At 36.8% G+C, this 25,839-nt stretch overlaps 1 protein-coding gene across 4 annotated transcripts in view; it reads right to left on the bottom strand.

The window, feature by feature from the left end:
- Nucleotides 1-25,839, bottom strand: part of BTBD7 (BTB domain containing 7) — an 84,545-nt gene that overhangs the window by 37,295 nt on the left and 21,411 nt on the right. For 3 of the 4 annotated variants that reach the window (XM_082384481.1, XM_082384484.1, XM_082384482.1), the window contains exons 2-3: nt 12,643-12,830; nt 10,995-12,074 (exon numbers count right to left, since the gene is read on the bottom strand). The exons of the other annotated variant lie outside the window; for it this stretch is intronic. In XM_082384481.1, coding sequence (XP_082240607.1) covers nt 10,995-12,074; nt 12,643-12,724 — 1,162 coding nt within the window. In that variant the 5' untranslated portion in view covers nt 12,725-12,830. The remainder of the gene's footprint in view (nt 1-10,994; nt 12,075-12,642; nt 12,831-25,839) is intronic. 4 annotated transcript variants of the gene reach the window in all.

Genomic DNA, 25,839 nt, shown 5'->3' with positions numbered 1-25,839 from the left:
AAATACACACACACACTCATACACATGCAAAGGTTTGCAAGGAAACTCAAACTGTTCAAAGCATGTCATCAATAAGGATTTGGGGAAAGGAGTGGTAATAGGTGAAAATACACTTTAGGCTACGTTTCTGTACTATTCTCTTTTTTTTTCCAACAATGAGCATACACTGCTTTTGAAATAAATTCATTCAAATTTAAAGTTGTTACAAGGAATGGTTTACTTATGAATGTTCCCAAACACACTGCCTATAAACTTTTTTAAAGTACAAAGTATAGGGAATTCCCTGGAGGTCCAGTGGTTAGGATTCTGCCCTTCTACTGCAGGGGGTATGGATTTGATCCCTTGTTGGGGAACTAAGATCTGGCATGCCGCTCGGGGCGGCCAAAAAAACCCCCAAAAAACCAAAGTATATAGGAAGCTTAGCTACCGTCTATAGAGTTGGTGGTCGGTAAATTCTTGTTTTGAAGTCCATCTTTTGATCAGCAGAAGTGGCCTTGGGGAAGTAACAACTTAAGTTACTCATCTCATCTCTAAAACAGGCAGGATGATAGCAGCTACCATACGAGCTATTGTAAAGATTAAGGGAGGTCTTACACAAAAAGAGCTTAGCTCAATGTTTTGCACACTGTAATAGCTAAAACATCTAATCTACCTTAATTCCTGGAATAGTTTCCTCCAGCCACTTTTAAAACCAGAAGTAGACAGAATACTTGTATCTGGGCAGAGTCCTTCTACTCTGGATATTTTAGGAGTTAAGTGCAATATTTGGTTTTAAGGCAGAAACGTCAACTATGTATCTCAACACTGAGTTTGAAAAGCCAGGATACTTGTACAATACAGAGGCTCTTCCTCCTGTCATTTCCCCTCCTAACTCACTAATAATGCCCTCTCCCAATCCTATTTTCCTTCTACTGGTATAACCTGCATCTTAGACTGCATTAGTTTCTGCACTCCTTGGCAATAGAAGGTATAAGAGGAAGGTCAAAATCTGACGATGGCAGAGTCAGAAAAATAAAAATAAGTTGGGGCTTTAGGGAAAGGCCACAATTTAGGCCGTTTTTCTTAGTGTTTCTAAGAGAAAAGGGAACTATAACTGAATCAAAGCAAAATGGGAGTATACACCAAATAGCCCACCACCATAGAGAAAGTTCTATGGACCATTTTTTGTAATGGCTCTGTTTTGCCATCTAACATTGGACGTTTCTTGCAATTGCATCATTGTGTTTAAAAAAGTCTGAATCTGGTAATTTTTTTAGACTTCGGAAACTTGGAACTGTGCTGTCAAATGATGTGTAAGGAAAATAACTCAATTCTTATCTTTAGAAATTGTCTACTTCAGAGTTAATGTAATCCAGTTTTAAAACCATTTGTTAAAGCCCAACTGTGAGCCAGGCACAGTGCTTGGTGCCTGCACTTCTATGAAGAGGAATAAACGAGCTCAAGTTGAGGAATCCGGACAGAATTTATATGGTTAGTATGTGGCAGAGGCAGGATTAGAACACAGATCTAACCCCATCTAATGGTGTTTATAAAATACCATTAAATTTGGGCACTGTTATTTATCTCCGAACCTCTCTGAGCAAATGGGAGATGACATGAATCAGCATATTTGAAGTGCCTGCTAGGTACACAGTGGCATTTGAAAACTGTAATTCTCTTCTCCCTGGCACTGCATCTTGTATAGCAACAGTGTTCAAAAAAATGTTAACCTGAAATCAAGTATCTCTGTTTCAGAATACACTGCAGGTGCTATCTGCTATCCTCCAAGTGGCCAGAATTCAACATACTCTTTAAATAATATAAATGCTCAGCTCTTTCTTATCCCAGAGAAGTAATACTGTTGTTCAAAGTTTTGTGTTCATATCCATACTGACCTGAGTATAGCATTTCATCTTTTATCTGATTAATATCTATAAAGTTCAAATTAAATCCAATTGCTTAGACACTGACTGAAATAAACACACAACTTGGGTTGGGGAAAAAACCCAAACCAAACCAATCTTCCTCTATTTCATTTCCCTTCACTGTGGCATCCTTGGAATTTCAGTATTACAGAAAAAAGGTTGTGCTTAGTGTTGAGAAAAGGCTTCTAATTAAACTCCGCATAATTTTAAACAAAAAGGAACAGACATTTGATAGACTTTACTTCAAATAAACTGTATGTATTTTAAAATAACACTTGCTATGACTGCAAAGTGCCTGGTGTACATTTACATTCAAAAAGTCATATAACAAGCCATAATATTTACACTCACTGTCTTCTAAGTATATAAAATAAGGGTGAATAAACACTCTACTTTCAATAGACAAGAAAATGGCAACTCCTTTACAATTTTATTTTCCTTTAATAAAACAGGATAAATAAGAAGTAAAAAGGTATCTAATTTAGAATAAGAATTCCCAAGTTACTTTAACATTTTGAATTATATTTGCATTATTACTGTAAATATGTTATTAGTGAGATTTTAGATACATAATTAGTTCTTTGATCTAAATTATAATTAGCACAAAAGGTAAGATTATACTTGGATTAAACTTTTTTGGCTTCAAAAGATTAATAGCCTTGACTGGCTTCCAAGAATATTCTAAATTCAATTGATATTCTATTTCATATCAATGGACCAACAAAGTAAAGAGCTGATGAGACAATTTTACTTGAAATTTAACTTAAAACTGCATTTAACAGTACAGAGTTATACATCATTTGGACCACATCTAAATTTACTTTTATAAATAATACTTCATATTTATCTCCTCGATTGAGGCTCACTGCTTTCATTTTATTTGCAACTTCTAGGGTTAAACATTTATTATACCCCTCCCCCCCTTTTAAAAGAAAAAGTTACTCAGTTTTCATAGGTACTAAACATAATTCAAAATATATAACTGAGAGTCTACCAGGAGCAAAGCCCTGTGCTAGGTTTTTTGGGTGATTCAAAGATGACCCAGATTTTGATCTTGTCTTTAGAGAATATAGTTGATACTAGTTGGTAGAGGAAATGAAACAGTTACATAGGTTAATTTCAAAATAAGTCAGAAGATGTAAAAGCCTAAAAGAATAATCAAAGTGTTTTAGAAGTTTGCAAGAAGCAGAAAATACTTTTAATTTGTAATGCCTAAGACCAAACAAGGGAAGTATAATGTGAGTTTGGTCTTAAAGACAAGGGTAGAATTTGAACATTTAGTGAACAAAGTCAAAGATATTACAAAACCAAAGAAAAGTGTGAGTAGAGGGTCAGAGGTGAAGGGTTTATAGTTTATATGAAAAACGGTTTAAGTTCTAAAATAAAATGTGCAATTAAATATTTTAAATATTACATGTTACAATTTTGAGTAAGTTTTGTAAGTTAAATTTTATTGTGATTAGAGATGTATAACTTGAGTCTTTTGAACTGCCATTCCTGAAACTGAGATTAATTCTTCACCTATGTCACATATTTAACTGAAACCTATATTTACTACTCTGATCTGTTGATAATGGTCTTTAACTTAGCTCCATTGTTCTCTAGGAAGTATATCCAGACTAATCTGCTGAAGAGGAAACAACTACAGACAGAAGCAAAATGAACTGTCAGCTCAACCAAACCGAGACAGAAGGAAGAGTGTCAACATGGGGACAATGGAGAGGATGGGAGGAGGGAGGAATGGATTAGAGTGGGGACAGTTAGTCTTTGCTATTTTGCATTCGTTTCAAGTCACACACTCTTGGAATCTGACCAAGTTGCTAAGGGAAAAAATTAGGTCATTGCTTTCAGTTGTTTCTCTGTTAGATTTTTAATTCAATAAAATATAATCACATGCATTATGACTAAAAATATGGACAATGCATTTCAGAAGCTATTTTGGAACTAAAGTCATAAATTTCATATTCCGAAGATTGAAAAATACAGTTTTGATCAATATGAAAAAATAAATCTGCAGTTTAAAGCATATTACTGTAAAATGTCCTGGACTGGAATATGCATGTAGATGTTGGTGCTAACTCTGGGCTATTTTGTTCTGAGGTCAATGGTTATTTACGACACGGAAACAGAAGTTCTCACTGTAGGCCTGTGGGTTGTTAAAGTTCATGAGAAAACCTACAGTTCTCCTAAAGAGTGGATTTTTACTAAAAAAAATTATGAATCAATAGTATATTCTCACTGTTCTCACATTTTCAGAGCTGTTTACACAGTGTATGCTAAGGTCATTGTGCAAAGTCAGTGATCAAACACCTGGTCCTTCTTTTGAGGCTCTTCCAATCTAGTCATCTATTTTGGAATTTTATACACTAGTCTTTTTAATATAGGTACTGTTATGAACTAGGCTTCTAAGCTGCAACCACAGAAAACAACTCTAGTCGGCTTAAGCAGAAACGGAATTTATTTGAAAGGATACTGTTAGTACAGAGCTGCTGGGAAAGTTGGAGAGCAGGCTCAGAAAACAAACAACAAAGGAAGGCTGCGAGTGAGTACTACATCACAGAAACAGTCCAGTGAGCACCTTGTGCAGCCTTGGGACCCTGGCCAAAACCACTCCTGGACAGCGAATGCCATCATTGGTACCACTGTCGCTGACCGGTCTCCTTTTCCACTAGGTGTTGCTGCTCCTACCCTGCTTCCAGAAAGAATTCTCTACAGTCCCCGATTCTCTGTGCCATCAGCTCTAGATTCAAAAAGCCTAGGTCATGTGCTGAAGCCCTGAACACAGAGAAGGCTGAGAAAGCAAGTATCCGACCTTTTAGGTTTTTACACTGGGAGGTGGGCTCTGCCTTCTATGAAGACCTACACAGTGAGGAATTTCCCAACATTAGGAAGGAGTTCCTTACTCTGGGCAGCTGAAAAAGTCAAATAACTGATATGGGAATACTTGCCTATTCAGGAAAGAATGGCCCACTCAGTACAAAGCCCTCTGTTCTCTGGCAAAGTGCTCTGAAGCAGTCTGAGTGGTGACCTACCCAGGTATTTAAATCTCCAGCTGGCCCACAATTCCCCCACATATGTGTTTAGCCCCATCCGCAAGCGGTTCAGTCCCACCAGGCTTACAGCTGAGGCTCCTCTGAGTTGATGCTTCAATCACTAGTCTGCTGATTTGTTCCTGCAACTAGGCCACAGTGGCCTCCCACCATCATCCTTGAAAATTGGTTCTCATACTGCTCCCGTGCCTCACCATGCCCAAATTCCTGGGCTTGGGGTTGGAAGAGCTGGTATGAGTCACAACTTCATCACTTACAAGCTTAGGAAAAGGTTAGTTATTAATCTCTGAGCCCTACTATACTCATAGGTTGTCAAGATAACCAAATGAGAAGGAAAGTAAAAGCCCTGTGTAGACCAAAAGTATAAGCATGATCTCATTAGTTAACAGTCCTGATAGATATGATAAATTCCCCAGTTCTTCAGGATTGTGGCCAATCTAGATCTTTCTGGTTCTTCTGGGTACTGACGTCATATCTTTATTATAAAAAATCAATTTTGTAGTCAAAGCAGTGTATGCTCATAATTTAGAAAGTCTTCTACTTAGCAATAAAAAGCTTACTCTAAAAATAAAACCTCCTGCCCTATCTCTCTTCCACACCAGTCCTGCTTCCCAGAGGCAACTACTCTCAGTTTTTTAGTATTTTAGTATCTTCTGGTATTTATCTCTTTCTATTATAATTTTTATAAAATTTTATGAAAATAAAATTTTAGAAATTTTATTAAACTAACATTCAATGTTCAAATTATGATGACTATTTTTTTTTCTTGATGTGGACCATTTTTAAAGTCTTTATTGAATTTGTTACAATATTGCTTCTGTTTTATGTTTTGATTTTTTGGCCACAAGGCGTGTGGGATCTTAGCTCCCCCACCAGGGAATGAACCCACACCCCCTGCAGTGGAAGCATGTAACCTTAACTACTGGACCACCAGGGAAGTCCCTATGATGACTATTTAAATACTACTAACTGCTGAGCCAGGCTGTGTATTAGAATTACATTTTCTTCCATATGTAACTTTAAATTTTTCTGACAAATATTAATTTCCTCTTTTCTCACTTGCTTCATTTTTTATAAATTAACAATAGCTAATTCTTCATAAATGTACCAAAAGATCTGTAACACCTTTTTCAATGTCACTTGTCACTTAATGTTCAAACATTCAGGTAATTGATTTCTTCCTAGATATTTACTTCTTGGAGCCTTTCCTCCTCCTCTGAGTCCAGTCTAGACTAGATGCCCACTACACCGAATATACAGCTCGTACCTAGGATTTTCTTTTCTTCTTTCTGGTGTTAGACCCCATTTACTGGATCCCACACTTCCTTGTTCTTGGTTTACTTCATCATTTAGTGGAACACATCCTTGGTAATTTCCTGAGTAGGGGTACAGGGGAGGTAAGTTTTTCGAGGCAGGACTGAAAAATGCATTTATTTAGCCTGACACTTGATTGACAGTGTGGCTAAGCATAGAATTTTGTGTTTAAAACAATTTTCCATCAGCTCTTTAAAGGCAATATGTAATTCAGTTGTTGCTACTGAAGAGTTCAATACCATTCTGATTCCTATTTCTTGTATGGAAACTGATTCTTTCCTCTCTAAATCATTTCAGAATCTTCTCTTTTTCCCTGGTGTTTTCTAGTGAAAGGGATGAAACTTTTAATATAGAAATCCCTTTCGCTTTGGCAATATTGACTGTATTATTCCTTAGATACTGTCTTCTCTTCCATTTTCTCTAGTATATATTTCTAAAGCCATTATTTAAGACGTTACACTTTCTGGATGAATACTCTAGTTTTCTTATTTGTCTCCACTGTTGTCCATCTCTTTGTTATTTTACTTTCTAGATTTCTTAACTTTCCCTTTCAATCCTTCTATTACAGTTTTCATTTCCAAAAGCTCCTGTTTTTACTTTTATAGCATTCTATTTATGTCTCATTGTTCAATAAAATGCTCTTTTATGTAAGGATATCTTGATTCTACTGACGTTTTCTTCTGCTCCCTTCATTGTCTGTTTCTTCTAGCATTTGTTCTTATTTCTGTCTCAGTTTGGAAGCTTTCCTCAAATGTCCAGGGTTTTTATATTTAAGAATGAGGCAGTAAATACCTACTTGGAAGCTCTTACAGAAGGAGGCTTGCTGACTGTAGTCTTCTCTGTAGAACCACTGGAAGGTATACTGGCTTTTTCACTGTATAATTTCATCACGAAACCCTAAAACAGGTCTATATGCTCTTGGGCTGTTCACCACTTCTGGAGCCCGATTTATTGTCTTGTATCTGTCCGGGCTTGGACCAGAGCAGGTGAAGGTCAGGGAATGACTTCACCATTTAGTTTGTAGGCTTTCACATAATCCTAGATTTCAACCTTGTACCTTACCCCCACCCTTCTTTATCATTATTTCCAGATGTGGAATCTCTCTAGTTCACTTCGTTTGAAAATAAACCTCAGGTCTCTTGTGTTTAGAAGGGAATTGAGGGGGCAGAGGTCAGGATTTGCCACCTGGCTGCAAGTGATATTAATGCAAGAACAGACAGATGGACCACTGAAACAAAATGAGAAAGTACTAACCCATGTATACATGGGAGCTTAATAAAGGGTGGCACACAGTAAGTTGAGGCCTCATTACCTGTTAATTCACCTCCTTAACAGTGATTGCCTACTTGTCTGAATAAAACACATTCTCAATGTAGGCCAGGAATACTCCCTTTTATCTACTTGCCAAACCACTCCGGCTGTCTGCCTATATTGCCTCTTTTTATGATGTTATTTTATTTTTTTTTAATTTTTAAAATAAATTTATTTATTTATTTAATTTTTGGCTGCGTTGGGTCTTCGTTGCTGTGCGTGGGTTTTCTCTAGTTGTGGTGCGCGGGCTTCTCATTGCGGTGGCACCTCTTGTTGCGGAGCATGGGCTCTCGGCGCGTGGGCTTCAGTAGTTGTGGCACATGGGCTTCAGTAGTTGTGGCACGTGGGCTCAGTAGTTGTGGCTCGCGGACTCTAGAGCATAGGCTCAGTAGTTGTGGTGCACGAGCTTGGCTGCTCCGCGGCACGTGGGATCTTCCCGGACCAGGGCTCGAACCCGTGACCCCTGCACTGGCAGGCGGATTCTTAACCACTGCGCCACCAGGGAAGCCCTATGATGTTCTTAAAACTATTAAATCACCTCTGCACCTTTAAGGGCATATGTTGTCTCAAGGTCCTAGCCTCCCTTGATAGAATTTGTCTCCTTTTGAAACTGGGCTTTAACTTTTAAAGTTAAATCTAATTTGGAATAAAAGGTAACAGTCATTAATTCATAAACATTTACTGAGTGCCTAGTATGCCCCAGGCACTGGGGGCACAAAGATGAAAACAATATGGTCCTATCCTCAAGTTGCCAGTCTAGTCTCACAGCCTTTCTTAACTGGGAGTCCTCGTCTGAATCATAGAACACAGAAAATTATTTCGGTGACTGTTTTCTTAATTCTCTCCAAAATGGTATGTAACTAGTATCATGCTGGATGCATGGGAGAGATGCTAATTCATTACACATAATAGATGCCTCAGAGGATTAGAGGTTTAATCTGCTTGCAGAACTCTGGCTGAGAACTGAGTGACAAACAGCCAGATACGACAGTTTGATAAGTGGTATGCATTAACTCACTAGTGATAAAATTATAAGAAAATCTTAACAACAGTAATTACTTAAAAAAAAAATCTGTAAACTATTCTCAATATGCGGTTTAGTCAATATAATTATAAAATTATTTTTTAAAACTTAAAAAGTTAGTTTTAGAAAAGACTGTGGTAGTGAACAATGTATGTTGTGATGATTATCATTTAGCAGCTAACATTTATTGAATGCTTACTATGTACTGGGCACTATTCAGATCACTTAACATATATTATTTCCTTTAATCCTCATAAACCTACCTTACAGCATTACTATTCTTATTTTACAAATGAGAAAACAGGGGCTTAGAGAGATGACTTATAAGGTCAAACGAGTTAAAACACAATAGTAAAGGATTCAAATCCAGCCTGTCTGGTACCAGAGCCTGAGGTCTTAGGCTTTATGATATAAAATCCCTCTCCAAGTGACTAAATATTCTCCTTCCCATGGGAATAGGTAAAAATTACCTTGAAGTTATGGTCTGCTATAAACCCTAGTATGAACAGTATAATGGGTATGGGAGAAAGATAAGGCCTACATGGTGTGCGAAAAACAAAACACCAAATAACCCAAACTCTATATTTTGAATAATGAAAGGAAACAGAGAGTCATGTACACCCAAATTTAAGGGAATATTTGTTTGCTTGTTTTAAGTAACCAAAATTAAGGGTCTGAAAGGAGTGTTGTTTTATAGCTTTAAATGTGCTCCAAAAAATACAATTTCTAGCTAAATTATATATATATAAAAAATTTAACTCACTTAACATAAAAGAACTCTAGATCAAGTATTAGCCAAGATCCGAGAACTGGCTCACCATTTTACTTTCCATTAAAAACTTAACAGCAACAAAACAAAAAAACATTAAGGGATGCTTTCCCATTTTTAAAAACAGTAAAGTATACACAGTACATTTTGGTTTCTTATTATTTAAACTTGTCAAAAAAGTAAAGCCATTTTGAGAAAATAGAGATTATTATATCTTTTTGGTAATGTTGCAACCTTTAAATTTTTCTGTAGAGGCATTTTCTGACAAATTTGGATTTACAGAATGAAAGAATGGTAGGTCAAGCTGCTAGGTTATTTTTGTGACATATTTTCCTATATTCTGATGTCTAATAGTCTACTATTACTAATAATTTTTGTTTTAAACCAGTAAGAAAATATTTTAATGACATTTTGATTATGGTAATAAAATTAGTACTGTTACTACACAGGTAATGGTAAAATAAGATTTTAAAAGATTCTTTATGTAACAGAAATCTAAACTTTTTCACTCATGTTTATAACGTCTTCTGATAATCTCTCTCATTTTGTCACTGACGTTGTTATTTAACTGGGGCTTTTATTTTTATTTCTCAAAGTCTTATTAATTTGTTGATTTAGCCATACATTTTTTTCAAGTTAGAAAAATGTGCTTAGCTTTCCTTATTTAAATTAATGTCTTTTACCCAAACCATTAACATTCTCTTCTAATTGGCAACTTGTAGTGTTCTTTTAGCAAACACTCATCAGCTAAATTTCACAAGTAGTTTCATGTCATATAGCTTGTTTTCTTTTAATATACAGCCATAGAAAGCTAAGAGTGCATTCTGTCAAGCCAGCAAATTCCCTTTGCTCTCCCATGGAAGATCTCTTTCCAGCTCTGAAATGTTAAGATTCTAACGTTTACCAACAGATATACAATTATTTTAATGTAACTTTCATGTATTTATTTGCCTGTAACACAAAAAATGTGCCATTCTAACTTAGTTTTAGTTTAAATTAAATGAAGGCACGAGTCTAAGCACTAACTCTGCCTTATGCCCTGTAAACTGTTGCTTGAGGTACAAGTTGAACTTGAAAATATATAGAATATTTTAAAATTTAAGTCAGAAACCTTGCCCAATTCTTTGATTCAATTAATTTGTATCCAAATGGGACTATCTTCATTTCTGTAATTAACTTTCATTCTTATTCTAAATATTTAAGAATCAATAAGGCACTGGTGTAAATATGAGAATCTAAGTCACCTAAGGAGTCTTAGATCAAGAATAACCTTGAAATCTGGGAAACAGGGCTAGCTCAAAGCTCAAGAGCAGACAGGGTGTAGGTGGGTGGTAGCTGGGTAATTATATATCCCCACACCTATCATCTTACATTAGGGAAGAAAGAGCCTCAAGTCTCATCTGTTGCTTAGTCATTAGTTTTGAATGCTTGGTTTTAATACCAAATGAAGAGCCACATTAACACTAACCCTCATTCTGTCTCAGATGTCATAACTACAGATTTGAAAAACTGACCCTGTTACATCCCAGACACTGAAATCATGGAACATATTGGTTGTGTTTTCAATTTGGAAGACAAATATGTCATTCTAGAAATCAAGATTAAAAATCAGAATTTCATACCTTGTGCAAGCATGTTAAATTCCAAGAACAGTGCTATGTGGTAAAGTTCCATGGCTTCTTCTGCCCTAGTCATGTTTGGCTTCCCTGCGACGAGAGCCTGAACTTCACTGAGACTCCCCACAGAGGGGCTACAGTGCAAAACGGAGAGGTCCACCACGTCAGTATACATACAGTGTAATATAACTTTCGCATATTTTTTTGGTATAATGGACTCATCTAATATAATTCTTGTGGGAGTCCTTAAAGTTCGGTCTGTGATTTCTTCACCCGTCCGTATCCTCCTTTGTAATAAATTTCGAAAAAATGGGGACCGTGCTGAAATAATAGCCTTATGAGCTTTGAGCTCTTCATCTAAACAGTTCTGATTTCCACCAAAAGCTTCAACCAGTTCAGAGTCTGAAGAAAAACTAAGGACGACATCATAATAACACATGTAATCAAAGAGTCCACGCATATCTACATCAAGGGAATTTGGTGTTCCAAATTCTTCACTAAGCTGAACGAGGATATCAACATTTTGAAACCTTGAGTCCTCCATTCCAAACTCTCCCGTATAAAGGTAGTGTAACAACGCAGAAAACATGGGCATATCTATACCAGCTGTACTGATGTCCATTATGATCTCTGCCCCATACTCGGGTGAGGAAGAAAGTAGTGTTTTAAAAAATGGACATCTTGCCGCCAAAATGGCACGATGAACAGGAAAACAAGTTTCTTGAAATATTAAGTCTACATCAGTACAATACTTGTACTCATAAAGATCGGCCATATCTTTCTGCAATGTCCGGGCTTCTGGTCTAGCCAAACTGGCTTGTAGAGAAAGCTCCTTTAAGGCTGAAGTTCCCTCATATTCCTCCACTAATGCATTGACATCTCGAACATCCCACCCAGAGAGGAGTTCTCGCATCTGCTTGGCGTGATCAGCAGACCTATTAGATTTTCGACGCTTGATAAACTTCTTCTTGAGAGTGGCAAGGCCAGAGGTTCTCTTTTTTTTGTCTTGTGGTTTCTCATGGCCATGGTCAAGGCTATATAATTTTGATTCACAACCATAGCCTTGCTGAGAATAGGATGATGTCCCTAAGAAGGAAATTAAACAAATGAAAACTTGTCTCTTTTTTCGTGACAGTCATTTTCAGCATTCAATTTAATACGCATTTTGTGCTAAAAATATTTACAGACAGACATTTCTGAACCATTCAAATAAAACTGATTTCTGTTTTCATAAAGGAAGACTGAAGAGTTCAAATAACTCATTTTTATATTAAATAAAGAATAGGGACTAACAAAGCAGATTATTAATTGTAAAAAAATGCTGCATTTGTATGGGCAAAATAAATGGACCAAGACACAAGAAACATTTTGCTATTTCCACACCAATGGAGATTCCCAGTTTTCCTAGGGTAATTGGCAATTATGGTTAAGACAACCAAAGAAAAGCTCAACCGTGCTGTAGCAGCTTGCTTAGGATAAAAACCATATAAGCCAGATTTACATTTGATGGGAAAAAATCTGGATGCTACAGAATTATTATCTGTAATAACTTTTTCCATAGCTTAATCCTTTTTTAATCCAAAAAGACCACCGAAAACCCGATTCTATTTATATTCACAAAAGAAAATGAAATTAGAAAAACTGAAACAGTTACCTATAAAAGTCTGTTGGGCTTGAGAATTTCCCCCTACCCTCGGGGAACATGAATGAGGATAGTTAGATGCATTAGCACCCATTTTCTTCAGTCACTCAGGCATTCCATCTGCTGGTTCTTCAGAGTATAATCCCAGAGGCCTTTACGAACTTTCAACCCTGGATCCAGTAGCCTCTTTTCATCCATTTCTTGATATGAAACAAAAATAATTTTATTCATTTTTTCAAATGTATCTCAAATTGTACAGTTAAAAAAAAAAGCAAGCTACTGAAAACTGCTTTTATTTGCAAATAATGACATGCTGTCAAATTCACATGTAAAAATTTCAGAAAATGTAAACAAATAGTTGAACTATGAATCAGTGCTATCTGCAATCTTGAGCCATAAAAGGTACCAATTATATACTTTCTAAGAAAGTAAAAAGTAACATATCAGACTTATTTAAATATAGTTACAGAAAGAATATTTCAAATCACAGGGAAAAGTATTTAGACTAAAAAGAAACTTCTCAAAAAATTTTTTTACTCCTTAGAAGCAACCACCAGTCAATATAATCTAACATTCTAAGCAATTTACAAACACTTAAGAGGTGTTTGATACCAGTAGTGCAAATGCATGTATGTTGATGCAGACATACAGAGAACAGATAATTGAATGGTTTGTTGTTTTTCTACCTTAGATAAAATTGTTTAAATTGATCCTTAATCTGTGTAATTAGGCATTTTACTGAAAGAGGGGGAAGGAAAGTTGGACAGTTCAAACTAAATTATCTTTAGGCTACTTGTTCTATAGCAATTTTGAGAGAAGTTATAATAAGTACAGTGAGGAGACACAAGGAAAAACAAAAACTTTTATCTCTCCTCTCCATAAAGCCCTGAAATAAAAACACTACTTTCTTTTACCTGATATTATGAGTTAACAGGGACAGGGTAGTACCAGTTTAAGAGATAATTTTAACAATTATAGAATAAATTCTACATCACGGAACCTTAACTCTCAGAGCTGCAAGCAGAAGATATAAGCGCAAAGAGAAGAAATTCTCTGAGTGTTAATAGGAACGCTTCAAAATATTTATACCATCCAGATATATAAAATTTATTTGACCAAAAGCAATAATGGCTTAAGAGAAAACACAATTTAAAATCTATTATTGGAACTGTTAGGAAACCAACCAGTAGGCAGTCAATCTGGCCTCATAATGAAGGATGAAACGTTTTAACAAATAAGAGTTAAACACACACACATACACATCACAAAAAACCTGCTGGAAAACAGAACTATGTCAAGATTCATGGAATCTATTTTCATCTCTGTTACACAGTGTAACCTTAGGAATTCAAGTTTAAGAAAATCACTCAACATTTGTGCTTTCCTTCAATCTTTTCCTGCTATAAATATGTGGAAATTTGTTTATCTAGGCATAGAATTATCTGCCTATAGTGTTCAAGAGAAAACTGGGAAACTTTCTACTAATTAGATATTATGCAAAGTAGCAGTAACTTCAATCAAATCGTATGCTCACATGAGCAAATTTAATTTCCTATTTGAAATTTACCTACCTACCCTAGGAGAACACAGCACATTACAGACTTTTTACTTCAGTGCACGTTACTGATGCACGGCAGCAAGAGATGTGACAGTACGTTCTGGTTTTTTTTTTAGATTTTTAAGAAATATTTATTTTATTTATTATTATTTTTTTTGGCTGCGTTGGGTCTTCGTTGCTGCACACGGGCCTTCTCTAGTTGCAGCACACGGGCCTTCTCTAGTTGCAGCGAGCAGGGGCTACTCTTCGTTGTGCTGCGCTGGCTTCTCATTGCGGTGGCTTCTCTTGTTGCAGAGCACGGGCTCTAGGTGCACGGGCTTCAGTAGTTGTGGCACGAGGGCTCAGTAGTTGTAGCTTGTGGGCTCTAGAGAGCAGGCTCAGTAGTTGTAGCGCACAGGTTTAGTTGCTCCGCGGCATGTGGGATCTTCCCCGACCAGGGCTTGAACCCGTGTCCCCTGCATTGGCAGGCGGATTTTTAACCACTGTGCCACCAGGGAAGCCCGACAGTACATTCTGTTAAGAACTACCCAGCAAGGAATCCAGAGGGTTTAATCAAGAAAATTACTTCTTCCAGAAAAGTCAGTTTTCTTAAAGGCTGATGCTCAGTGTACGTAAATTCACAGTTTTCTATTCTTAAATATTAAAAATGTAGAAAAAGCAATTTTTTGGTAATTCACTTTGAATGTTGTCAACTTTTATAAAACGGAAACTAAATGTGCCTGTGTTAATTTCAGTTCAAACTTTAAAAAACAGTAAGTCTAAGTAATAAATCTTAGGTTTCAAATAGAGCTCCTTAAAAAGTTTCAAGGTTCTAGCAGGCATTTTTACTGGTTCTTTAAAAGAAAATAGGGTCTCTAAAAAACAATACAAATCAACTTATTTACAAACCAGAAACAGACGCACAGACACAGAAAACAAACTTATGGTTACCAAAGGGGAAAAGGGAAGGGGAGGGATACGGGATTAACAGATACACACCACTATATATAAAATAGATAAACAACAAGGATTTACTGTATATCACAGGAAACTATATTCAGTATCTTGTAATAACCTATAATGGAAAAGAAACTGAAGATGTACACCTGAAACTAACACAATATTGTAAATCAACCATAGTTAAATATTTAAAAAAAAAAAAAGGAAAAGAAAATAGGATCCTGGAAAGCCAAGTCTGTGGCCTCATTTACAGGTCAAATCCTATTCTCAGTCACTAAAGATTTGTATTTAAAACATAAAAACAGCATAGGCAATCCTTTCTCAAAAAAAATTTGAAATATATTAAGAAAAATCCAGAATAAAAACATGCAAAATAAAAGCCTTTACCAAAATGAGAAAAAAAAAGATTAAAAAGATGAGCTTTAAATCTGGAAGTAATGGTGGATGGTGGAAAGTGCTGATAAAGTGTTTCTAAAATGTCACTCTACGAAGTGAGAGAGTGTCATGGACATACATACACTACCAAATGTAAAATAGATAGCTGTGGGAAGCAGCTGCATAGCACAGGGAGATCAGCTCGGTGCTCTGTGACCACCTAGAGGGGTGGGATGGGGAGGGTGGGAGGGAGACGCAAGAGGGAGGAGATATGGGGATGTATGTTTATGTATAGCTGATTCACTTTGTTATACAGCAGAAACTAACACACCATTGTAAAGCAATTATACTCCAATAAAGATGTTAAAAAAATAAATAATAAAGTGTCACTCTAATGGTAGTCCTCGTCTCACTTCCTTCTTTAAGGAAGTCCCATTCTTCCAACTTCAATTCTTGAAGTTCCATGTTGCTTCATTTTTTGTTGTTGTTCTGTTTTGCTTTTTGATTTCTAATGACTGCAGAGTAAACCCACTAACATAGCACAAAGTATGCTGTCGAAACAAACCAAGGAAGAATGGAGGCTTGCTTCCAGATGAAGAAAAGTCAGAGCATCTATAGAAGTGGACAGAGTTAACTGTTCTCACTTTGTCACATAAATGCATGCACACACATATACGAGAACTATCTTCATCTGAGAATTTTGTACAGTTTGCAGGGACACCAAACATTATTACATTGGTCTGTTTGAGATTTAAACCATGCCAAAAATGCCTTAAAAAAATCTCAATTTTATGATGAGCACAATTAGATATTCTAAAGCAACCATAAAAGGGTTAGAAGACATCACCAGACCCACTGAAGACACAAGAACACCTAGCAAGCACTAGAGAAGCCACAGCTGAGATACAGATGCTTGGCCATTTGCCACTATAATTAGCACCACCGGGACAGCTGGGGTCTCACTCTGGTGAAGTGGCTTCAAATAAAAATGTCTTTGGGACTTAGGGACAGAGTCTCTTCCTGGTAGCTGCTAGTCAATGGAAATCCCCTTCAAGATGAACTGATTTGGGTGACATTAGTATCTTCTACTAGAGCTCTAATACTAAAATAAACATAGGCCTTGGAAAGACTTGGTGGGAGAATCTTTTCTGGATCAGATATAACCCTTAAGTCCACCCTGTGTCCCCAATTCCAAATCCTGGGGGTAACCCTGACTAAGTTACTAAAGCTGTATCTCTCAAAATTCTCAGAGAACAATTTATTTCTTAGGTAACCAAAACCTCATGCCAAATGGAACACAGTATGATGTTATTTATTTCTTAATCAAATCCACTGCCTTTAAATGCTGGAAGTGAGAGTCAGTCACAGTCTTACCTCTCCAGGGATGTTTTCATTCCAGGCAAGCTTTGTCTGTCTCCTACACGGAACAAGATGAAATCTAATCTTTGGATGATATGACAGGAAAGGAAAGGGAAAGAGAGGGCCTATGGGACTGGGAGAGGCCCAGAGGATGCAAATAGCCCTAGAGAGCTCATAAACCCTTTTCCTAGAATCACCTTTCTGGGGGAGCTCCTTCTGTTAATAGTTGACATGACCAATCTCAATCAGAGGATCCAACTGGCTTAAAATAAGCTTCAGTGATTGTAGTAGACCCAACTAAGGGAGAAAAATCATGCTGAATGCAACAGAGAGAATTAACAACCCTATAAAAAAATTTCAAAACCAAAAATCAACCTCTCTCTCCTCCCAAAATCCCTAGGCTAGCATTTCCAAACAGTTTTCGCAATGTTTGGAAAATGCAGTATTAAACAAAGCTTTACTTTTCTTTACTTCAGAACTTTTTAGCATCTTTAAAGTGGTAAGGCATTGTGAACCTCCAAGAGGAAGTATTCAGCATAATCTAAAGGAGGCCCTTTGCCCCACAGAGCATTAAAAGAATGGACTTGCAGAACACACTTTAGAAAACTCTGACCTTTGCATAAAAATACTTGTTACACTTTAGGCAGTAGAGAGAACAATGAGTGTCAGGTATCTGGGATAGAGTTCTCCCTCTTGTCACTAATTTACCACTTACACAGGATAAGCTACATTTAACTTCTATGAGTCTCAGTTTTTATAAACCTAAACTGAAATGTATGGATTGCAACATCTATAAATTACGTCAAAATAGGGTTCCTAAAATTCGTTGAAGCTGTAATACTTATTGATTTGGAAAATGAGGATGGGGAGGGGGGTTACTTCTATATTAAACGTTAGTGTACAGAGAAAAAAAAGGCAATTGGACTTTGGAATTTAAACATGCTTTCCACTTAGTCCGATTTTTATGGATAATTATAGAAGAACAGGAATGTGGGGCGTATGTGAATATGAAAAACAATTATAATTAAAAAGAAATGCAAAACTATAGTAATATTTCACTTCTGTCAAATCTAAGGTGACCACATCATTCAAATCATATCATTCAAATCAGGATACTTGAGATTGAAAAGGGGTACAGCCCAGGCCTAATGAGGCAAAGTGGGATGAATGATCACTTCTATAGCCAAATCTCACATTTCCAGAGCAGCTAGAAATAAAGCTTAAAAAGAAAAAAAAAAGAAAAAAACTAAGTTAAAAGAATATAACTTCGTATGCCCATTCTCATTACCCAAACATGTTTTACTTAACATAACAACTAACATTTATTGAGGGTTTACTATATGCCAGACTCTGTTCTTAGAGCCTTTATACGTATTAAACCCATTTAATTCTCCAAATACTCCTCCCCGCTTTTTTAAACTGATGAGTCTGAGAGGTTAGTAACTTGGCTAAAGTCACAGATATTGTAACCTTCAGTTCTATCCTTGGACACCTAATAAGAACAACAAAACAAAAAGAGACTGTGAACAGTAAATCAGAAGCAGTCAGCAAGAGACCTTTGCCTTTTGAAGGCATCTTCAAATAGATGAGATCAGAGTGAGAGTTTAGAAAGCCACCAACTAGGCTCATATGTCTCTCTAGGGCCATCTAACACAGAGGCAGATGACCTCCACCCAGTACCACAAACCCTATTCATTCCAGTGACACAGAACAAGAATGTTTATGATAGCAGCAACTCACTGAGGTGAAATTATGTTCCATTAAACATACTTATTAAGGCAGAGAAGTCAGACACATGGAGCTGAAAGGGACTTCAATTTTATTTTGGTCAACCTCGTTTTTGAAAGTGAATTAATTATAAACCCACAGAATGGGGGAAAATATTTGCAAATCATATATCTGATAAGGGATTAATATCCAGAATATACAGAGATTTCCTACAACTCAACAACAAAAAAACCTGATTAGAAAATGGGAAAAGGACTTGAATAGACATTTTTCCAAAGAAGATATATGACTAGCCAAATAAGCACACAAAAAGACAACATCACTAATCATTAGGGAAATGTAAATCAAAACTGCAATGAGATACCACCTCAAACCTATTAGGATGGCTATTGTCAATGAAACAGAAAGTAGCAAATGTTGGGCAAGGATGTGGAGAGCTGGAAACTTCATGCACTGCTGTGCACTGTGGAAATGGCTACTGTGGCAAACAGCACAGAAGTTCCTCAAAATATTAAAAATAGATTTACCATATGATCCAGCAATTTAACTTCTGGCTATATACCCAAAAGAACTAAAAGCAGGGTCTCAAAGACATATTTGTACACCCATGTCCATAGTAGCATTATTCACAGTAGCTAAAACGTGGCAGCAACCCAAGTGTCCATCAACTGATGAAAAGCAAAATGTGGTATGTATATACAATGGAATATTATTCAGGCTTAAAAAGGAAGGAAATTCTGATACATGCTACACACATGGATGAACTTTAAAGACATTATGCTGTGAAATGTCAGTTACAAAAAGACAAATACTGTATGAGTCCACTTACATGAGGCAATTAAAGTAGTAAAAATCATAGAGACAGAAAACAGAATGGTAGTGTCCATGGGCTGGAGGCGGGAGGAAGGGAATGCGGAGTTAGTGTTTAATGGGTAGAGAGTTTCAGTTTTGAAAGATGAAGAGAGATGGGTGGTGGTGACAGATGAACAACAGTATGTACGCACAACAATATGTAATACCATTGAATTGTACACTTACAAATGGTTAAGATGGTAAATTTTATGTTCTATTTTTACCACAATTTAAAGTCTGAAAAAATTTACAAACATTGCCATCAAAAAACTATTGTCATCACAAAATATACATTTGTGAAGCTTTATGGCTAAGGTTAAAAATTCACTTATCTAAGGAAATCTCTTCCAGGTAAAGTAAAATAGATTAGTTATTACTATATTTCTCTTCAAGTATCACAGAGCTCATTTGAAAAAATATTTAGACAGGCAAAATCCTTCCATTTCAGGAATGTTTCATTTTATCACCCATTAATAATATATATATAAATATTTCAACATCAAATGAAATAAACAGTATTTTATAAAATTATAACGTTTGCCAGAAATAATGTAGTACATTTTAATTTTTATATTTAGAAAAAATGTTATTTGCTCTTTCATATTTATATATTTCTGATTTTAAACTGTAGCATGAAAAATTTCAAAAATATACATAAGGGAATAGTATACAAGCCCGTAAGCCTCCATCACCCACCGTGATTCCAGAATTATCAAAGTCGTATGTATGTATGTACTCATCTGTCTATCTCTCTATTTATTTATTTATTTATTTATTTTGGCTGTGCCGGATCTTCGTTGCGGCACGTGGGATCTTCGTTGCGGCATGCATGTGGGATCTATCTCCCCGACCAGGGATGGAACCCGGGGAGTGTGGAGTCTTACCCACTGGACCACCAGGGAAGTCCCCAAAGTCGTTTTAGTTTATATTAAATGCTTAAATTTGACGTGTAAAGCTTCTAGCTAGAATTTAAATGTTTGTTATCAGCTTCACAGAAATAAAAATCTGAAGAGATACATGTAAATTGTGACTTAATTACCATAACACCCATCAGTTATTGAGTACTGAGCAGTTTACATGAATTAACTCCTTTAATAGTCTCAATAATGTGAGGTACAGGTCTATTATTATCCCCACTTTACATAAGCAGAGACTTGGGAGGTCAGGTAAAGCAAGCATGGAAGGCTTAGTTACCTACCCAAGGTCACAGAGCTAGTAAGTTGCAGAATCAGGCTTTGCATTCAGGCTCTTATGTATCAATATCTATGAACAATGTTACCTTTCAGTTTTTTTTCTCCTAAATGTTTGAAGGGAAATTTCCAGAGCAAATATAGTTCCAATCCAGAAACGGGAAGTGAGTACACACCTGACAGTGTTACTTTTGGCACTTAAAAGGATCTCTCATATAAAGCAAAAAATGACTTAACTGAAAGTACACCTTATGAAATCATAGCAAGAGTGCCTTTCTGGATATTTACAGCTACACTACATGTTCCTTGATGGCAAGATGAGGAACATTTTTTATGCTTGATCATCCATCCATCCACCCACCCATCCAACCATCCAATTCTGAGCACCTGCCATGTGCTAATAAGCACTTTTGATAGGCCTAGGAATACAGGCCTATCAGTGACTGCATCCTAAGTAGCATTTCCTATGAAATTAAAAAGACTACTGATCTGGCTTCCTAGTTTAGAGCCAGACCTTCAAGAATTAATAGCAATGCATCAAGTAAAAAAGGAAAGGTCATTTAAGGTAGAAGAAATAGAATGAATAAATAGGAATACTTCCCATCCCAGTCTGCATCCAACTCTCAGTTCTCATAACCCCAATCCTCGATTATCTACCAATCCTGCAGCATAATTACTTACATTTCCTCTGAACTGTAAGTTTCCCAGGGTAGGTCTTCAGCTTATTTATCTTATTAGAATCCTTACCATCCACCACAGAACACAAAGTATACACACATTTGAGTGAATAAATGTTAGCTATTATCATGAATGTGGATCAATAATGTGTTTAAGGCCTAGGGAGTACATATGTTTGAGTGTATGAGTAGCAGTTGGATCAAAAAGCCTCAAATCCCATACTAAGGTATGGCCCTTTATTCAGAACAATGGGGGAACTACTGGAGCAAAGCACAGAATAGTAGGAGAGAAGCACCATGACATTTGTGTCTTAGGAAGACTACGAGATGGCCTGAATGCAGAAGACACTTGATGCAGACTTTTTAGCGGATTCTTGCTGCAGTCCAGGCAAGTGTTAATAAGGATCTGGCTTTTCATATCTCTAAAATGAGGATAATACCAAAAGGTTGGTTTAAGAATTAAATAAGATAATATGGACTGACATTGGAAAACAGAAGTAGCCCACCACAAGATAAGGGCTCTCATGTGAGGGGCCGGGCCTTGTGCCAGGACTGATCTGGCCTGGACTGCAATACATCTTACAGAGACAGAGGTTAAGGTATTCTGAAAGACTCAGTTTCTAGACATTTAAAGCTGAGGATCAATTCCTGGAAATTGATGGGTAAAGGACCTATGTGGCTACCCTGTGAAGACTCTTACTCCACCACCTTTACCTCAGAGCTCATACTCAAAATGCTTCACCTGGACCTAATACCTCAGAATAAGATCCTTCTGAAGTAATGGGTGGAAAATGAGAACAGAGGGCTGAAATGGTTGCTCCCAGAGGAAAGCCTGATCCTCAGCCCCTGAGCCTTGCTTGCCCCCTTGCCTGGGTCTCTGGCAGAGGTTAAGTGAGACCCAATGGGGCAGCGTGGGCCACAGCAGCGACACCCACAGCAGCTGGTGCAGGAGCTGCTTGGCCCAGCATCCCCAACACCAAAGCCTATGTTGTCTTCTCCTAGCAACTATATTCCCCCAAACTGAGGCAGCTCTAGAAGCAGCAGGATAAATTTTCTCTAACAGGTAGGAAAAAGGGCCTATAAACAGAGGGTGGAAAATTATTATGAGGCCCTCCAAGATAGACTGTAGAACTTGCTCAATCAACTGTTATGGTAAATGGTGCCATTTGGAACTTCTGTGTTCATGATAGGAAGACTAGTTTTGAGCCAGGCACACAATATTTTAGTGAATAAATGAAATCACTGTTCTAATTGGGGACAATTAGACAAAGGAGCTCTGGAAGATATGGAGAAGGCAATGACAAATCTGAGTCTAGATTTGAATCTACAGAGGATTTGCAGAGAGAACTATAGCTGAAATCAGAGAACATATTCAAAGCAACTGAATTTAAAAGAAAAACATGGAATTTCTCATAAACTTCACTCAAAAAAAGACAAAAGACAAAAAGACAAAAAATTCAGATTTTCTGACCCAACTTAGCAAATGTTAAAAAAAAAAAAAAAAAAAATACAAGAGCGCATTTCTTGTTAATGAGTTTCTGTGGGCTCCACTGGAAGAGCTGGAGAAGAAAACATGCTGGTGAACCTGACAGTAAGCCTGAGACTATGGCTGCACGTGGAGAAGAGAAGAATAAAGAACAAAACAGAAACATGAATACAAACACTCAAAGCTATCTTCATCCAGGGCAGTCTTCATAAGGACATCAAATGCCAAACGAAAACTACTAGATCACCATGGGAATAGTAATGTGAATGGTCCCTGAATTATTCAAGTTCTTATAAATGGGAAGATAATAACGGTTTAGGAGCTGGAGGTAATTCTGTACTAAAATTCTATTTTTCCTCACATCACTCAGAGTAAGAGAGTCCAAATAAATACGGGGGGAAAACCCACTAGTTTAAATTTTCAGCAAAGAGCAAGCTATATATAATGTGGCATTAGCCTTAACAATAGCCACTCACTCCATTCTAGTAGGCTTCTGCCCATCAGAATACCTCTAATACTTACAGAATCTTTGTTGGGATGTCAAATGAAGATGTGTTTCTCCTTCTAAAATTCTCCTGAAGTCCTCAGTTAGAAAGAATGTTGTAGACAGAAGTCCTAGTGAAAGAAGTATCTGTGGGCTTGATTATGAGTATGCTTTAAGAAACTTCCGTTATGAAGGACCTTCTTACAGAGACAACAATGCCTCTTAGGTAAAACAAGAAGTAGAAAATCAGACAAAACTCTTCCCCTCGTAAGGATTTTATGAGGCCTTTCTTGGAACTATGATAAAATATTTTTCTCTTTCTTTCCTCAACCCCACTGCTTATCCTGTGCACCTACTTGTTGTAGCAGAAACACTGGACAAGGATATTATAGTCCAAATATATCAGACTGGAACAGATATTCTAGGTCCTATTTATGCAATACAAGGCTACATCTTAAAACACTTTTAAGATGTTTTGCATTTGTTTAGGACATCTATAACAAAAATTAAGATAACCCAGATGAAGTCCTTATTACAGAACACTTAGTAAATGCTCACCTAATTGGTGAGGGTGGTGGTGGAGAGGAAGAAGGGAATGATGATGAGGTCTACTCTGCATGACCGGGTGGTTAGCCATGCTGTGAACCAAGAAGAAACATAGGACCAGCAATTTGTGGGTGAATTGGGAGTAATAAGGATAATGGGCTAGAGGTCCCAGAAAGACATACCAAGGAAGAAATAATGCAAACAGAGAATACATAAAAAAAGAAATCTAAAAACAAGAGTTTCCTAATATAGTTGGTCTTCTGTATCTGCATGTTCTGCATCCGCAAGTTCTACATCCGCAGATTCAACCAACTACAGATGGAAAATATTCAGAAAAAAAAAATTCCAGAAAGTTCCAAAAAGCAAAACTTGAATTTGACACATGCTCTCAACTATTTACATAGCATTTATATTATATTAGGTATTATAAGTAATCCAGAGATGATTTGAAGGATATGGGAGGATATGTGTATGTTATACGCAAGTACTATGCCGTTTTACGTAAGGGACTTGAGCCTCCACAGATTTTGGTATCTGTGGTGATACTGGAACCAATCCCGCTTGGATATCGAGGGATGACTATAATATTTTCATAGTTCTAGAGGTAACACTCAGATATACATTATAATACGGCATTATCTCAATATGATAATTCATCTACTTCTGATTGAGGATATTATTTATAAATGTCCTATCAATGTTTGCAAAAGATAAATGGAGAGTCTCAAAAGTAACAATGCTTATTGCTTGACGTCCAAAGTCGTTTCTGGAATAACTTGGCATTACTGCACAGCACATGGGGAAACAAAGGTGATATCCAAGCTTTCTTCCAATCCTTAACGTGCCTGAGCCTATGATTTCTCCCAGTAGTATTTGTATTATTGTCATATATACTATCAGTAAGATACCTTGGATATTAAAGTATTTTATTAGCTAAGAGTTTTTTTTTTGGCCACAACTCGCAGCACGCAGGATCTCAGTTCCCCAACCAGGGATCGAACCTGCGCCCCCTGCAGTGGAAGCTCAGAGCCTTAACCACTGGACCACCAGGGAAGTCCCTATTAGCTAAGATTTTTAGAGATCAATTCCTGAAACTGAGACTCTCTTTATCAGTTGTTTCATTTCTTTCTTCTCTGAACAGAAGATAAGAGCCTTTGGGTTCACTGTGCCAAGGAAACTACACCTCAGAGGAAGACGGTACATCCTCTATGTGGTAATCATCAGTGAAACGTCTTGTCAGCCACAATATCTTCCCAGCATCTCCCACCCCACAAATAGATATATAATATTTTTGAAAATTATTAACAGAATATACAAATCAATTTCCCTAACATTTTTTCCATCTTTATTTTTCTCTTACTTTTCTTTCCAATGAGATACCTTAAACCAATCCATTTCCTCATATGGGTACTGGGTACTGGTTGAGATAGATCTTCATTTAACTTCTGAGTTGTCTCCTTTAAAAGCTCCCACCTTGGGACCTGCTATTCCCTTCATCTGGAACACTTTTCCACAAAGTCTTCGCATGATTCACTCTCTCACTTTATTCAGGCCTTTGCTCAAATGCCATCTCCTCAAAGACGCCTTCCCTAATCATCGTCTAAAAACAACATCCTGTCCCATCCCATCATTCTCTATCCCCTTTCTTCACTTTATTTTTCTTTGTAGCACTTTTCAGCACTTGAAATTACTGAATATATACTTGTTTGCTTAACTGTCTCATGCTACAATGTAAGCTCCACTTACACTGAGCCAGAACTTCATTTATTTGACACGAAATCCTCAGCACATAGAACAGTGCCTAGCATATAGGAAGTATTGAGCTGAAAACAGCTGAATGAAATCAGTTTTTAAAAAAATAACCATTTAATAAGGAAAGACTTGTTTGTAATCATTCTTTGAGCTCTTCAGTCCGAAAATTGTTTCTCAGGATCCATATTCCACATATACAGCCTAAGCCTCTTACAAGAGTGTGATTTTAAAACTGCACTACTTCTTGGGAGTAAAAAAACATT

Source organism: Balaenoptera borealis, assembly GCF_965194805.1.
Source record: "Balaenoptera borealis genome assembly, chromosome: 3".
Taxonomy (NCBI): domain Eukaryota; kingdom Metazoa; phylum Chordata; class Mammalia; order Artiodactyla; family Balaenopteridae; genus Balaenoptera; species Balaenoptera borealis.
The sequence above is the reverse complement of the archived record's forward strand: the minus strand, read 5'-3'. Positions and strand labels throughout refer to the sequence as shown.